This window comes from Dreissena polymorpha, chromosome 4 (genome assembly GCF_020536995.1).
Source record: "Dreissena polymorpha isolate Duluth1 chromosome 4, UMN_Dpol_1.0, whole genome shotgun sequence".
Lineage (NCBI taxonomy): Eukaryota > Metazoa > Mollusca > Bivalvia > Myida > Dreissenidae > Dreissena > Dreissena polymorpha.
Window position 1 is genome coordinate 46,091,675 of NC_068358.1, and position 17,965 is coordinate 46,109,639.

The 17,965-nt window shown below is 38.6% G+C and overlaps 1 protein-coding gene across 1 annotated transcript; it reads left to right on the forward strand.

Moving 5' to 3' along the window:
- The first annotated feature begins 202 nt into the window (after nt 1–202).
- LOC127879814 (carbohydrate sulfotransferase 15-like) lies at nt 203–5,284 on the forward strand. The gene is made up of 4 exons (XM_052426870.1): nt 203–535; nt 709–862; nt 1,649–1,796; nt 3,310–5,284. The coding sequence occupies exons 1-4, from the start codon at nt 321–323 to the stop codon at nt 3,510–3,512; spliced, it is 720 nt and encodes a 239-aa protein (XP_052282830.1). The 5' UTR covers nt 203–320; the 3' UTR covers nt 3,513–5,284.
- Nucleotides 5,285–17,965: the final 12,681 nt, after the last annotated feature.

The following is a 17,965-nucleotide window of genomic DNA, read 5'->3' on the forward strand; positions in this document are numbered from 1 at the left end:
ATACCACCAATGCATTTATAACATTTTACATCAACTTTATGGTTCTCGACGTCGTATATAAATGGTGTTTTCCATACCACAACGAACCAAAAATACAATTATGTATTTTTATACATTATATTGATTTGCAATTAACTTAGGAATTTTCTAGCTTTTGAAAAACCTAACTAATTTTTTAGTACAAACAAACCTTATACATATTATTGTGTTACAAATTCACATACTTTATCAACCGTTATTATTTTTGCGAAATAGTGGGTAATATGAGTCAGCGTTAAGTAAACATACGAATTATAAAGTGGTGTTTTTTTATCAAAGTAATGCAGATCCGGATTACAAGCATTCATGCATTCTTCATTTCCCACGTGTATCTAGGTAACGGTGATCCAATGGACTTTTGGGACCGCTTCCGGGAGAGCAACCTGCCGCAAAACACGCCCGGCGCCGACGAGCTGCTCTGGACGACGCCATACGCCGTCCGCCACGTCTACCCGAACGTCAAGCTGCTACTCATGCTACGGGATCCCGTCGACAGGTAACGTCATCGAGGGTTACAGTAATTTTAAAGATATGACAGATGTTGGCCTTTTTTGAAGCTCATCCTTAAATGTTTTATTTGACAAATGTAAACAAAGGAAAATAATAACGATTATTGACCATTTCATTCGCAATGACCACCTTATTACACATTTGCATCCGACTTTTCAGGTTGTATTCTCACTATTTCCATGGTCGCTACGGCAAATCGGCACACTCCTTCCATGACCATGTGGTAATTTCCATTGAACGATGGAAGGCATGCACGAGCTCCCATAGCATTCGTCACTGCATTTACGATCAGCCCTTTAGCAAAACGCTGCCGGTAAGCTCAGTATGTTAACACATAGAAAAACAAGAGATGTGTTTGTCAGAAACACAATGCTCCATATTGCGCCGCTTGGAAATAAAATTTCAATATATCATTTGGCAGGTTAAGAAATTATCTCCCGTTTAAAGCTTATAACTTCCCTTAGATTGTATTTTTTGACTTTTGACACGGAAGGATGACATTGACCTTGACCATTCACAACTCAAAAAGTGCAGCTCCATGAGATACACATGCATGCCAAATATCGAGTTGCTATCTTCAATATGGCAAAAGTTATGTCCAATCTTAAAGTTTTTGGAGGGACTGACGGACGGACGGACAGACAGTTCAAATGCTATATGCCACCCTACCGGGGGCATAAATATGGATCCACCATCTCTGACAATTTAGTAAAATGCTACATAAGTATAATTATTTAGATTTTTTATGAATCTTCAATTCTTATTGTATAAAATGATGGCGGAATAAAACCTAGTACACGGAAGAACATGTATTCGTTATTCCGTTGACAGAGCTCCTTCTCTGGCGACGACGTACATACAGCTTTTTACATAAATGGGCATTTTTATATATTGTTTACAGTGACAAATAATAAAAAAGGTTTACCAACGTCTGATTAAAATCATATGTAATAGTAAATATCGTTTACATGGATCGTCACCAAGGCATTCATAGTGACGTGAAGGATTTGATAAGCTATAAAAAAAGTCAGATCTTCGCACGGGCGTGAAGAAAGCGCGCGGAAATGTTTTCAAATTGTTTTGTCTTGGCTTCTTGCAGGCGCCGATCTTTACGAGCTTCTACATCGTGCACCTGTTGGAGTGGCTTAAGGCGTTTCCGCGGGAGCAGATCTTGATTTTCCGGAACGAGGATTACACGGTGGACATAAAGGGCACCATGACGGACATATTCCGCTTTTTAGACGTCGGTGAGTGTTCGATTGTAGTACACACCGGTGCAAAAAGGCAATAATAATAATAGAGTCCGTCAGACAATAGTCCAAACATGTTATTTAGTTTTAGAGGTGCACTGGAGAGGTCTCTTACTTACGACCGAGAGGCACTGCCTTGATTATCAGTCGCGTGTGTTCTCAGGATCTTCCTTAAAGGGACCTTTTCACAGATTTGGCATGTATTGAAGTTTGTCATTATATGCTTTATATTGATGAATGTAAACATTGGATCTAAAAAGCTTGGCAAAGAAACACAAGAATAAAATTAAAAAAAGAAAAAAGTAACCCTCAACTGGGCTCAAACAACTGACCCGTGGAGTAAAAGTCTGGCGCTTAGACTACTCGGCCATCCTTGCTCATCAGATGAATAATGTATTTTAAACTTTTTAAAAACAATCCTCGTAGTGCCACAAAATATAACGACAACAACAGAACTCTCCAAATTATTCATTCGTTTCGCGTTGCAACGCTTTATAATTTTCAGGTTTTTGAATCGTCAATAGATGCATATAATGTATATTTTAGAGCGTGGTAAATGTAAAGTATTACTGTTTACTCATAAATATCATAACTACAACGAAAATTTGCGAATCTGAAACACTTTTTGTTAATCGTGTCAGTTAACCAAAACGTGAAAAGGTCCCATTTAGTCACAAAGTACTCGTTCTTTAAAAAAAAACGTACTAATACTCGAGATTGTAAAAGCCCACGGCTTTCGATACAATCGAACAAAAATACTTTCTTGAATAAGTCTGACCGACAACTGGATACTAATTCGTCTGTTAATACTCGGTTCTGTATGCAGACAGACACATCAATATAAGTATTACCCTCATATATAAGTCTGGATGGAGAGGAACATACTAGACGTCTGTTTAGTTAAAACTTCATTCAAACATATAGATATATGAGAAACGCGTTCTTGTAATACAGGACTCATTGCATGTGCTTAAATCGTCGTCTAAGATTATTGTATGCAGATCGCACAGGCTTATCAGGGACGACACTTATTGCATGTGCTTAAAGTGTCGTCTAAGATAATTGTATGCAGATCGCACAGGCTTATCTGGGACGACACTTATTGCATGTGCTTAAAGTGTCGTCTAAGATAATTGTATGCAGATCGCACAGGCTTATCAGGGACGACACTTATTGCATGTGATTAAAGTGTCGTCTAAGATAATTGTATGCAGTCCGCACAGGCTAATCAGGGACGACACTTTCCGGTTTTATGGAAAAAAAAATATAGCAAGTCTTTTCTTCACGAAAAGCCATCTAATAATAAAGTGTCGGCCTGTGCGGTCTGCTTATCAGTGATTATTACAATGTGATACTTTGCACGTGTTATTAAAAAAATTAAATAGTTCCCATTGTGTTAACAATTTAAAAACCAATACTAGTAACTCTGAAATGAAATGCCACTTTCTTTGAAATCGGTCTCTAGCATTTGCAACTTTAAAAGCGACTCCGTTTAAATTGACCATTTTAGAGGTCCCCAACGACCACGTTCTCACGCAGATGGCAAACATGGCCCCTTTCTTCGAGTCAATTAAGCGGAAGTCGGCCGGGCCCATGCTACCGGAAACCAAGCGCCTCCTGGTGGAGCTCTATCGGCCCTACAACGAGCAGCTCGCGGCTTTCCTCGGGGACGAGAGATTCGCATGGCGCGACGCATCTTTTGCCACCGCATAGACCACCGTCAGCATTACTCGTTGTATACTTCGCTGAATCACAGTGGGATAAAGTCGGTATAGCTTTTGGGATACGATTTATATGTAAGGCATGGGTTTCAGTCAGCATATCTCCCGATGATCTATACACGTTGATAGCGGGGGTTTATTCAAAATTAAATAATGGTACATTTCCAACGCCTCGTTGGATACATTATTTCATAGTATACCGTTCATACACCGTAAACATCGTTTGCATGTGTACAAGTACATAGAATATGCATGAGATCTCGAATAATAAATGCCAATAGAACGGTTCTATAAATGAACGTGACTGTGGTAAAAAACCTCTCCCGGCGTCATTAGTGTTCCGGAAATTACGATCGTGCTTGTGGCTGTTATTGACTGTGATAAATAATTCAGAGACTGACTGTGATAATTTAAGGGATAATTTAGGGGTACATAGCTATGTGTATAGTGAAACTAGATATGTGGGACATAATTGATACCAATGTGTTGTGTTTATGGCAAGCAGTTACTACATTTGATGGGTCAACGAAACATATTCGAAGTGTTGACCAAAAAAAGTCAAATACAATAGTTTGGTACTGCACCATCGCTACACAGAGGCCGTTGGTCCAGTAGTTGGGCTGTATTTTTACGTTTTGTATTTTCCAACATTTCGAAATTAATTTCACAATGATTGTTTTAACTGTGTTTTATTGGTATAGGGCCGTGAATTGAATAAATTGACATTTGACTGTGTAAACTGTGTAAACACACAAATTTCGCACTCTTGGAAAACCGGGCTAAATGCATGTTCGTAAAGTCGCGTCCTAGATTATCGTCTGCAGTCCGCACGGACTAATCGTGTACGAAACTTTCCGCATAGACTCGCTTTCGTTTAATATAAATCCTTTAAGCAAAAACAAATATAAAAGCGGAAAGTTTCGTGCCTGGTTCTTGGAAATACATTAATGGCCCTGCTGGTACTCGATTCAATGGAAAGATATGTGATACTTATGAACTGTACTTAGTATTAATGCTGGTATTCTCTATTAACGTATTTGCATAATAGAAGGCGATTCCAGTTTTATGAAAATTATTGTGTTGTTGCGTTTCATAAGGAGACGAAAAGTTTGCATGCATTATTTGTGCTAGTCAGATATAATATACATGTATTGCCTGCCGAATTTGTTATTTGTGTTCTACATTGATGAAAGTACTCTAAATCTAATGTTCTTTTTAAAACGTTCGTATTTTAAACGTGAATCGGATCTATTTTATGTTTTAACAGTTTGAATGTTGCACTCTCTGTCGTACTTTGGTACATGCTGCACGTTTGCAATGTCACACGCGTTAGTATCGCTCGCATTTATTGGTCCGCTATACAGTCACACACGGTTCATTGATTTCATAAGTGGACAAGATAGCTCCATACCATACTGTTCGAATGCGCAGGCTTGTCTGGATCCACCCTGGCCGTTTATGACATAAGACCCATTATCGCATGACAAGGATCATATCGCCCCTTGGTGCAAAAAGGTACAATGTGACATTGAAATTAAAAGGCACATGGTACCTTTTTGCACCAATAGGTCGATATGTTGTTGTATTCAAATTACATTTTTTTAACGTTAGACTATTTTTATCAGGAAGTTACATGTCCTTAAATATCGTTATTGTAGTTTTGTTTATCTTGCAATATATGTTTTCAAAGATACTGCAATGAAATGCTATTCTTATTTCGCATACATGTTGAAGTTGCTTGTACACATGTTTATTTATGTATTAACATATATGAAATGGCATTTGAAATGATCTCAACATTATAATAATAAAGGTGCATATTTACATGGTTTGCATGTTATTAATTTACGTAATGTGCGTTAATGCGTTTGTTTTCAGTCATGCTTTGGATACAGTTTACACGGCCGTTAATCACGCGCGCCACCTCTTTTCTTGAGATGCATAAATAAATGAGCCAATGCTACTTCCGAGGTGGCGCTCAGATCCGCATGTTTTGAAAGTTAACGGATTATTTTACAGGATGATTAGGTTTTATATGTTTTTCAACATAATTCGCATGATTTATAAAAATCGGCCAATGTAATGCGATTCAGCGATTATACATTCATACAAAGATGTACAAAAACATACAATCACAACCCATTTGGAAACGTGAGGACCTTTATAAGTTGTGGCATGGTAGAATTCGTAAAAGCAAATCGATGTCTTTTGCCTGTGCGACGAGCAAATTCCCAGCCAATTCTACTTCGGAAGTAGCATTGGCTCATTTATTAATGCATATCAAAAACGATGTGGCTCGCGTGATTAACGGCCGTGGTTTAGCTGATAATACGTATATGATTACTCAAAACGCAAAACCGAGAGCATTTCTCAATTCCGCAGCACTGCTTGTGTATGGTATAAACCAAGTTGTCTTAATATTTGTATGCGTAACTGAGTAAACTCTGGGGGGTTTCAGCTCATGTACTTGTGGCATTAATGTAGAACTGACCTCAATCAAGAGTTTATGTATTAACATTCCAATTGATATGACCTCAAGTTTTTGTCAATAAGCGAATATTAAAGTTGCCCGAGTTGATTCACAACAATTCGGTTATCTCAACAGACCAGAATTAATCAGTATTCGTCAGATATATTCTAAAGCTTACTGATTTTCTCAAAAATTGTGCCTAAAAATGCCAAAAGCATAAAAAAAAGAAACCTAATCATGTACATAACGGAATCCTCGAGACTATTATTAACGCTCATTGGGTCATTGTCGACCTGAAATGGCTATAAGTCGACCGGGTGTGACTAGAAGCCGATTCATGTCACCCTGGGGTGACTTCAAGCCGATTCTAGTCACCCGGTCGGCTTGAAGTCACCCCATGTTTACATGAATCGGCTTTAAGTCATGTAGGGTGACATGAAACGGCTTTTCGTCGCCCCCAGCTGAATTCAAGCCATTTCAGGTCGACAATGACCCAATGCGCTACCATCATTGGGTCATTGACGACCTGAAATGGCTTGAAGTCACCCGGGGGTGACTAGAAGCCGATTCATGTCATCCTGGGGTGACTTCAAGCCGATTCTAGTTATCCGGTCGGCTTGAAGTCAACCCAGGGTGACATGAATAGGCTTGAAGTCACCCTAGGGTGACAAGAATCGGCTTTAGTCACCCCCGAATGACTTCAAGCCATTTCAGGTTGACGATGACCCAATGAGCATTATTAGCCTGTGACTTATGCACAATTGGGTCACGTGAGAACCAGTCTCACGGGATTTCCAGTTTCGCGCATTTAAACACAAAGAAGAATTACTAAATAACACAAGCAATTTACAAACGAATTATGTCGACGGATAGCCCTAGCAAAGGATTATAATACATGTTTTTGTCTTAATGGATAAACGATGATCATTGTGTATTAAATATCATGTTCGTAAAAAGTTAGAATGCACGCTGATTGCATAAAAACGATTTCTCAGATCAGAGCGAACTTAATAAGGCCATTTTTTTGGATTGAAAACAAAAGAAGTTTTTATCAAGCTTGATGAAAATTTATTGAAATATGTCGAGTAATAAGCATAGATATTGACTAAAAATCACGCTGCAAAAACATAACGCTACTATGTCCTGTCTGTTTGCTTGTCCCATTGTAAACGGGTAATGACATGATTATTATTCATTCATGGCGTTGTAAACAATGATGCAATGGTCACGTGGTTTTACATGTGACCCGCGCGTGTTTAAATATAGATTATTTCTGTACATGCACTGAAATTCAAAAGCCCTATCTTTGTACTGAATTTGGGCATTTCTTGACCGATATTCACAAAAGAATTTGCACATCCGACATAAATACAAACACATTTTGACTCATAATCACTATTTGCGACACATAAAATAAATGGGAAAACATACCAACATCAACCCGGGCAGCTTTTATGTGACACAACTGCATATAACTATAGAACGTTGTTTGTACCTGTGGCTAGCTGAGCTCCGGATATTGTCTATTTACACATTGAAGTGTCGACGCAAAAAGAAATTGATCTACTTAACAGTAACGTTTATAGTCAGCAAGAAATATAGTCTTTTAGGGTTATATTAGTTACGCAATGAGAAAATGGGTCTTATGCAATACTCGACCAGCGTAGCTCCTGGCTTGACAGCGCAATTGCAAAGTCTAGCCAGGATCTACCCTGTACAATTTTATCCGATATAAACACCAATTAAGGAATATAGGGGTACCTTATATATTAATATATATAAATACGTCATTTATTTAACGTCTTATACAAGGAAATATATAGCGAAGTTAATTGCGAGGTATATAAAATTTCAATTTCAGACGTGATTGTGGTTTTCGATTTAAGACCTTATTGTGACATTTGATTGCATTACCTCCCCTACAACCCCCTAATAGTAATTAAAGGTGCCTAGAACGCGGGGTTGTATACAGGCCCCGTTTTTTATATTGAGCTCGTAAGTATAGTCTGAAAACTACCGAGACCGCGTAAGTGGCACTATGTATAAGTATATATATATATATATATATATATATATATATATATATATATATATATATATTTGCCGTCATACGGCATACATTCACATGTACACTACGTTTAAATGGGCCAGAATGTGTTTTCACTGTTATAATTTTAATTTATTATGCTTGTATAAAAACTCGCCATTATTGCATAACTACTACTTTTTCTTCATCATACTGAGGGGTTGTTAATTACGAGTTTATATGACAGATTTTTATAGATAAAAACATGGTTCCATTTTGGGAAAATAAGTTTTCGGATGTATGCTAACAGACATAAAAATATGTCCATATGTTCCAGTAGGCTTTTAAGTTTGCCTTTAAGCAGATTTGCACACATGCCTGCTTGTCTAGTTCATTTGATGTTTGCGTATAAACTTTTAACATAAAAGGCACACGAAACATTTTAACGCATACGGACAGTTTTAACTGTTTTAACTTTTGATGGATCATGAGACAAGTTTTCGTCATTTCAACAAAAAAGTTGTTTCGCCAGATTTATGTATTGAGATATTTAACAAGTAATATGCTATTATGTGGATATTTTGGTTTGTAACAACTTGTTTTCAGCTACATTCCGGTACATTAATGTCTGTGGTTTTTTTTTCGGAAGAAATGGGATTCATATCAAAAGATTGTGTCATTTTTTTTATTCAATTATGCTATGGAAATACAAAACAGCGTACGAAACAATCGTGTTGTTTTGTTCTCTCTTCTTTATTATTCCGTTATACTATATGCGTTCACATTCCGGTTAACGCCTAATTATTTGTTAGTAAACACCATAGCTGCAGTGAACGTCAATATCGAATCCCTTGTAGCTGATGTCTTCCGTTAGCGCAACGTTCCAATGATTTAGGCCACAAAATCCATGTGACCAATTCGGACAAATCCAACAGTTAAATGCGCATGATTCCCTCTGGTATTGAAACATGCATTTATATATTAAAGCAATCAGGTGTAATTAATTATTCATAACTGTCATCATCATCATCATCATCATCATCATCATCATCATCATCATCATCATCATCATCATCATCATCATCATCATCATCATCATCATCATCATCATCAATCCCTTGACCGGTTGGTCGATGGGGGAAATGAGGGACGACGATACAGAAATCTTCCTCCAGTCTGGTTCGTTGTGTGCTGCTGAAAGTAATGCATTCATACATGATGTCCACTTTTACATTATCCATCCAGTTTTTCTTCTGGCGGCCTCGACGTCGATCTCCCTCAAGCGTACCCTGGAGGACAGTCTTGCACAGAGAGTCGTGTCTATTGACGTGTCAAAACCAAGCTAACTTTCTTCGTTTGACGGTCGCCAGTAGGGGCTCTTGTAGACCAAAAAGTGTTGCAGTCTTGTTTGGACGTACTCGTTGGTCGTGTGCTCCGTATATGAGATGAGGTGCAGCCTTTGTACACATTTATGTTCAATGTCTGAATCCTGCGTTCTGCGTCCGCGTGAAGCGTCCAGGTCTCGTAGCCGTAGAGCAAGGTGGGGACTACGAGGGACTTAAGAGCCTGTACTTGGTGATAGCTGTACTAGCAGATAGAACTGCTTGCCAACAACCTGCTCAATCTGGCCATCGGTGCAGTCGCCATGGAAATTCTTATTCGGACCTCAGAGGTACTAGTACTATCCTGTTACAAGGTTGCGCCCAAGTACTTGAAGCCGGTTACTTCTTCAAGCTTCTCGCCGTTCATGGTGATGTCTGAGCTGGTGTTGGTCGTGCTGTTCACCATGATCTTGACTTCTCAATGCTGACCTACATCCCGTATGCTCTTGCTATGTCTTAGAGTTTGTTGGTGAAATCTTGAAGTTCACTATTGGTGCCATCCATGAGGTCAAGGCCATCAGCGAATCTCAAGTTGGAAATGGGTCTTCCACCGATAGAGATAGAGGTGGTCCTGGAGGGTCTCCTGTATTATGTTCTCAGGGAAAAGTTAAACAGGACGATAGAGAGAGCAGACATCCCTGACGGACACCCACCGATGTCCTGAAGAAGCCCCCCCCCCTGCTCTCCGTAGAGAAGTACTGCGCTGCTGGCGTTTTCGTAGAGTTCTTTATTGTCTTGCACCATCCCTTCGTCAATGATGAAATCCTCACATAACATGCCATAAGCAATCATGCCGCACGCGGTCAAAAGCTCTCTTAAAGTCCATGAAGTTGTGGAAGAGTTCACGTTGGCATTGCATTTGTTTCTTAATGATGATTCTGAAGTTGAAGATCTGTTCCACTGTAATACGCCCAGCTCTGAATCCAGCTGCTCTTCGGCCAGCAGTTCCTCAGCCTTACTTTTCAATCGATTAGAGATGATGCGTTGCATGACTGTGCTGGGCTGACTGATTAGGCTGATGGTGCGTTGAGGTTGCCCTTTTCTTATCAGTGACTGGGTCCACTCCTAAGCCACCTTTACTCTAGATTTTTTTGCATAGTGTCGTCAAAGCTGCAGTCGTTGCAACTCCTACTTGCTTAATCAGCTCAGAAGGGACATTGTCCGTTCCCGGAGATTTTCTTGCCTTAAGATTACGCACTAACTCTTCCACCTCTGCCTTAAGTATGGGCGGACTTTCGTCGACCGCTTCTGGTCTGGGATCGTTCTGAAGTAGACTGGAGTCCGGTTGAAGCGGATAGTTTTGAGGTCACTGCGGTACATGTGTATCCACTCCATCTGATAAGAACAGCGGCATTCTCGGTAAGGATTTTCCCGTTAGCGTCTCATATAGTACTGGCCTTGGGCGGACTTGTCTTCGTGAGGGTCTTTAGGGTGCTGTAGGCCTTCTTACAGCGGCTTGCGGTCATCTCTTTGTCGATGATGATTAATTTTTCTTCACTCCATTCCTGATTTGCCTTTTCATCTTCTTCCTTACCTCCCTGTTCGCGTTCTGGTAATTTGCCCTATAATCCAGGCAGGTGTACTTCTCATGAATCAGCTCTCTTCTTTTGGAACATAGGTTCATGATGTCGGTCGTCACGCATGGCTTGTTCTTCCGTCTCTCTCTCCCAAGCACTTCTTCGGCCGATGACAGTAGGGCATCCTTGATGTTGTTGCTAATGGTGTTGATGTTATTGTCTAAGATGTGCAGGGCTGCAAACTTGCGATCTATCTGTGATTGAAATACCTATGTTATCACTGGATCTTTCAATTTCTCAAATCTAACGCGAATTTGTGTGTGATTGGCTTGCTCTTTACCTTCAGCTTGGTGGTGATAAGCACCAAGTCATGGTCACTGCCGATGTCTGCGCCAGGAAACGTTTTTGTGTTCGCCTTGTTAATGCTGGTCTTGAACCGTTGCGGCGCCAGTATGAAATCGATCTGATTTTGTACTTGCCCGCTTGGAGAGTGCCAGGTCGCTTTTCTAGACGGTTTGTGTGGGTGCAGCGTGTTGGAAAGGTAGAGTTTGTTGTTTCTGGCGAACTCAATAAGTCAAAAAACCTTTTTCGTTTGTCTCTCCTAAAGCAAGTCTACCTACTGTTCTTGATCAGTCCTGCTATGTGTCTGATCCAACATAAGCGTTCGATTCGCCTTGGACAACGAGGCTGTCTTTATTTGGGACTTTTATTGATGCGCTCAAATTCTTCATAGAACTGTCAAATATCCTCGTCTTTGTAGTCAGCTGTTGGTGCTAAGACCTGAATTATTGTGATGTTGTGTAGAGAAGCTGATAAACGGATGGAAATGAGTCTGCTCTAAACAAGGGTGTAACTCATTTCGCTGTTGATTACCTCCTTCCTAACGATGAAAGCAACGCCGTGGCGATGTATATAATCCTCACCGCGGAACCATATCTTATGCCCTTTATCTATTTATGTTTCTCCGAATCCTAGCCACCTAATCTCGGCTAGTCCGATGATGTCCCAGCGGTAGCGCTTCAGCTCGTGCGTCAGTTCATGGACCTTGCAACACGCATTGTTGTTCCCTTTGTCGCCGACTTGATCGATGGATTAGCTCCTGTAGCCAACTTGTCGCATCAACCCTGGAGACTGGCGGTGGAGTGTGCAGTCGTTGTTATTCCGGGCGCCGCCCGATCCGGCTTTGTAATCCCTTGATTTTTTTTGCCCATGTCATTTCCTTTCATTCGACTGAAAGCAATATTGGCGGCGCCCGTCTCCTCTCAAATAATTTGCACCTGGTCGTACGAGTCGTGTCCACTCGCTTCGTTTTACCCACCAACAGAAGCGGGTACCAGACTGTGGTTGGGTATACAGTATCGAACCAGAAGTAAGAGTTAAAGGTCAGGTGAGAACCGGTTGTGCCCGACTACCCGAGAGAACTGCTGCCAAGCGATAAAGTACCAACTCTACGCTGAACCCCTGTGCATCTAGCTATTTTGGAAAGTATGTCGACATATGACATAACATTAAACAAAACTTGTAATTTAAAAGGAATATAAAGTAATACATTTGAATCCGCACAGTATTTTTGAACAAGGGCTGTCAGAAGACAGCGCGCGCGCTCGACTTTTCGAGTGCTTGACACTTTAATGGGGAAATTGTTCATATTCAATAAGGTCAAGGTAATAAAGTCATATTCTTACTGAAAAGGACCATTATTGAAACATATTGATCGCTAATGTTTTTAAAGAAGTGGTACATTATAAACGATTCTGAGTTCAGGTATATTTTCCACAATCTATTGAACATTTGTAAAGACATAACACAAACTAATAAGATTATATTTCAAGTTTGATGGCAATAGCTTTGGTGGGATGGTTGGACGGTCTTTCAAAAATAAAATAATAAAATTCAATATTTGTGTTTTTTTACCATGTTTAAAAAAATCTTTTTGTGAGAGGGGGAATAATGTGGGTTTGTGGCATTTATTAGAATAGATTTTTAAAAATAAGAAGAAAACAAAGTAAAAAAATCAAAAAAATCGGGGGGGGGGGGATTCTCTGGTGGGGACTGGGGGATGGTTTGGGTGGAGGCCATTGTGGTATGTAAGGAAAGTGTGTTAAGTGTTATATGAACTGTGTTCGTGAAACGCAATGCCCCCTACTGCGCCACTTTGAAGCCATATATTTGACCTTTGACCTTGAAGGATGACCTTAACCTTTCACCACTCAAAATGTGCAGCTCCATGAGATACGCATACACGCCCCAAATATTGAGTTGCTATCTTCAATATTGCAAAATTTTACCTTTGACCTTGACCTTTCACCTTGAATGATGACCTTGACCTTTCACCACTCAAAATGTGCAGCTCCATGAGATACGCATGCATGCCAAATATCGAGTTGCTATCTTTAATATTGCAAAATGTTACCTTTGACCTTGACCTTGGACCTTGAAGGATGACCTGGACCTTTCACCACTCAAAATGTGCAGCTCAATGAGATACACATGCATGCCAAAAAATAAATGCATGCCAAATATCAAGTTGCTATCTTTACTGCAAAAGTTATGACCAATATTTAAGTTTTTTGACGGACGGACAGACGCCATATATTTGATCTTTGACCTTGAATGATGACCTTGACCTTTCACCACTCAAAATGTGCAGCTCTATGAGATACGCATGCACGGAAAATATCGAGTTGCTATCTTCATTATTGAAAAATTTACCTTTGACCTTGACCTTTGACTGGGAAGGATGACCTTGACCTTTCACCCTTCAAAATGTGCAGCTCCATGAGATACACATGCATGCTAAATATCAAGTTGCTATCATCAATATTGCAAAAGTTATGTCAAATTTTAAAGTTTTTGGACGGACAGACAGACGCCATTTATTTGACCTTTGACCTTGAAGGACGACCTTGACCTTTCACCACTCAAAATGTGCAGCTCCATGAGATACACATGCATGCCAAATATCAAGTTGCTATCTACAATATTCAAAAATTTGACCTTTGGCCTTGATCTTTAACCTTGAAGGATGACCTTGACCTTAACCTTTTACCACTTAAAATGTGCAGCTCCATGAGATACACATGCATTCCAAATATCAAGTTGCTATCTGCAATATTGCAAAAGTTATGACCAATTTAATAGTTTTCGGACGGACGGACAGACGCCATATATTTGACCTTTGACCTTGAATAACGACCTTGACCTTGACCTTTCACCACTCAAAATGTGCATCTCTATGAGATACACATCCATGGCAAATATCAAGTTGCTTTCTTCAATATTGCAAAAGTTATGGCCAATGTTAAAGTTTTCGGACGGACGCACAGACTGACGGACAGTTAAACTGCCAACGGAGGCATTAAAAAAGGAAACAAAAAATAATTGAAAAAAAATTGGGGGGGGGGGATTCTGGGGTAGGGCCTGGGGTATGGTATTGGGTGGAATACATTGTGGTATGTCAGGTAAGTGTTGTTTTGTCAAAGTATGAATCAAATCTGATCCTAAATAAAGAAATTATTGCAATTTTAGCAAAATTTATTTATTTGACCTTGAAATTCAAGGTCTTTCAAAGGTCAAGGTCAAATTCAAATTGCCAGGTACATTACCCTCATGATATTAAGAAAGTATTTGAAGTCTGAAAGCAATAGCCTTGATAATTTAGAGATAAAGTGCATATAAACACAAAATTTAACAAAATATTCAAAGTTAAAAAAGTGCAATAATTCCATCAAAATGCCAACCAGAATTTTTCAATTTGTCCTGTAAAGTCCCCTTATGATAGTTAGCGAGTGTTCCAAGTCTGAAAGCAATGCTATGATACTTTAGGAGTAAAATGGACCAAAACACAAAACGTAACAAAATGTTCAATTTTCTAAGTATAAAAGGGGCCATAACTCTGTCAGCATGCCAGTCATAGTTACATAACTTTGCCTGCACAGTCCCCTTATGATAGTTAGTAAGTGTTGCAAGTATGAAAGCAATAGCTTTGATACTTTAGAAATAAAATGGACCTAAACACAAAACTTGACCAAATTTTCAATTTTCTAAGAATTAAAAGGGACATAACTCTAAAAGTAATGCTGACAGAGTTATGCAACTTGACATACACAATTGTCTTGTTGCCATAAAGAAGTTTTCCAAGATTTAGTTAATTATCTTTAATAGTATTAAAGTTATTTGACTTTATAAAAATCTTTCTCCTACGCCGACGGCGACGCCGGGGCGAGTAGTATAGCTCTCATTTTTCTTCGAAAAGTCGAGCTAAAAACAAACCTATCAACTGTTCAGAATTCGCATATGCGTATTTTGCTAACATTGTGTGTTGGACATCGAATAAAAAAACATGTGCGTATTTGATTTAGACATTACAGTGCGTATTGTGAGAAGATGGGTATTCACGTGTGTGTAAAGTGCGTATGATTGAACATCACAGGCGATGATATAGAGGATATTTGTTGGATTTGGTAGAATATCGATTTTATTTCATGAGTGATCATAGAAAATTATATTTTCGCGAGTTTCGCAGCTACGAGTGAAAGTGGCGCAGCCACGACTGAAACCATATTTTTCTATGATCACGAGTGGAATAAAACCGATATTCCACCATATCCAACACATTTTCTTTTTATTTTATGCTGATGATTATTTTTTGTATTTTTGCCATTCCGGACAATATATTTCCCCCTTGGGCGCCACATGTATGTTCATGGGAAGCTTATCCGTATGCTTTTATAAACATTCAATGCATAGTAATCGCCCTTGGTAACATTGGCGGGGTCTCAATGGAAAAACCAAAGATATCTAAAAATAGTTCCTTTCAAAAATTAAAAAATATCGATAATTTTCACTGTTATTTGTTCACTGTTTGTAACAGTGAAATATCAGTTTTAATTCACGGGAATTTCTCTGTAAACAATCGGAAAGCATAAAATAAAATGCGTGCATGCGTCGATTTTCACGTGTGTATATTGTGCGTTTATGGGTCGGTATTCACAGTTGCGAATTGTGCCCATATGTGTCGGATATTATAGGTGTATATTGTACAAGCATGGGTCGGTCATCACAGTTGCGTATTGTGCGTATATTGGTCAGACTTCACATTATACATATTTCGCGTATATTATGTGTACATCGTAGCTGCATATTGTACGTTTAAGGTTCGGACATCACAGGTGCGTATTGTGCATAAACGGTATTACGTAGTGTTAGTTTATGGGTCGATTGAAATTGAGTTTTATAGATTTTCCCCGCTAACAGTACTGAAATTATTTTTAAATTCATGTAAACATTACCAATTATTCAATTCATAATAGAAAGTCGGTCAAGGCAGGTAAGAATACAACTGTGAGTGAACCAAACACGCACACAAATGAACTACCGGTAGCACTCCTGATAGATGAACGCACACATTTCAAAGCTACATTGTTATTTAATATGACAATATTGTTTACGAAGATTAACTAAGGATGATGCCAACTATGGTGCACGTGTTAATCAGCAACTGAAGCTACTGGTCGTCTTTGTGACATACCCTTTATAATTATATGTTTAGGATATCTGATAAATAGAAATATGAACTCTTCTTTTAAACAAACAAGTCGCACGAATAAGTCGGTCAAAACTACGCACCGAAATGTCCTTAAACAGGGAAATAGTTTTTAAAAAAAACTTCAAATATAACTTATGAAAACAACTCTGGTTGGGTTTATCAAGATTGACTTTGTTGTACGCCCATTTACCCGATCACGATTGTGATTATAAATAGACGTGATTCAGCGAGACCACTGTTCTATAAATCGGACAATACAATCTACACCGACAGAGGACATATTCCCGATTTGAAAGTAGGCCGTATTTCTTTAACGTTAAGAATACTGGATTTATACGTTTTATACTGAAATTGCTAAGCTCATAAACATGTGCATTTAAACTTTTCCGAACGAAGTCAAATAGAATAAGTTCGTGTAAAAATATATATATATATATATATAATAATAATAATGTTTTGTATTATTGACAAATTTCATAAAATAAATTACTTACAAATCTGTAATCTTTGGAGCATAATCAAGTGCATTCGGCGTGGTATAAACTCGGGACCTCTCGAAGCAAGGGCTTCCGCATGGCACCTTCACCACGCAAGCATCTGACTTTAAAGCAGTACTTTAATCGCTATGTTGGTAATACATGACATAAGTTTATTTGCAGTATAGACTTTATACAGTATATATCGTCTCGCAGTCAGTTGCGTGTTTTGCGGTCGAAAATATTGCCGGATATTCATGTTTAAATTTATAAATATTAAGCATTTAATGAAAAACTTCAATACATGCCGAAACCTGTGAAAATGCCCATTTCAGCGGGATCGGTGTTTGTTAATTAATCTGTGTTGATAAATTATTACGTTTGAAGGAACTGATCAATCAAGCAGTTTTGGCGTAATCTGGAAAGTCACGCCATTCAGATGTCAAACATGGTATAGAATACAGTTATGTGCGGGCTTGAACCATTTGGAGATTTTACAATGTCTGACAACGTAATTGCTACATTTACCAACTATTGCGTTCAAAATATATTGTAAGTAGTTTGAAAAATTGCTAGAATTCATTTTATACAGAAATTTTTATTCATGTTTGTGTCTTTGTTGACTTATCAGATTCATATCCTCGTTCATTACAAAGATGAGAATAAACGTTTCTCAAAATTTGATTTTATAAACGAAATGTATATTTTCGCGATAGCTTTTCTATCGAGCATTATTTAAAATCAACGCACGAAATGTTTTTTTTTTATAAATGATATGCACGCATGCCATATACAGTTATTGGGAATACACAAAGTTCAATCTTTATTTACAGTAATAATGGTTACATCACTGATCTGAATAGTCCATGGTGGATGAAATACTCATCAATTTTGCGAGTTATAAGAATTGAATCGGATATTGAGGAGTTAAAGCACACTAACTATTTATCAGCCCAGTTGCACATTTGATCAAAGTCTGATTGCAATATATCTGCAGTTTCTTTTGGCGAATGAATAACTATGAAA

Coding starts and splice junctions, on each gene's coding strand:
- LOC127879814 (XM_052426870.1), top strand. CDS start 321: ATGCAGATCCGGATTACAAGCATTCATGCATTCTTCATTTCCCACGTG. Junction 863..1,648: donor CCTTTAGCAAAACGCTGCCG/GTAAGCTCAGTA, acceptor GGCTTCTTGCAG/GCGCCGATCTTTACGAGCTT. Junction 1,797..3,309: donor ATTCCGCTTTTTAGACGTCG/GTGAGTGTTCGA, acceptor TGACCATTTTAG/AGGTCCCCAACGACCACGTT.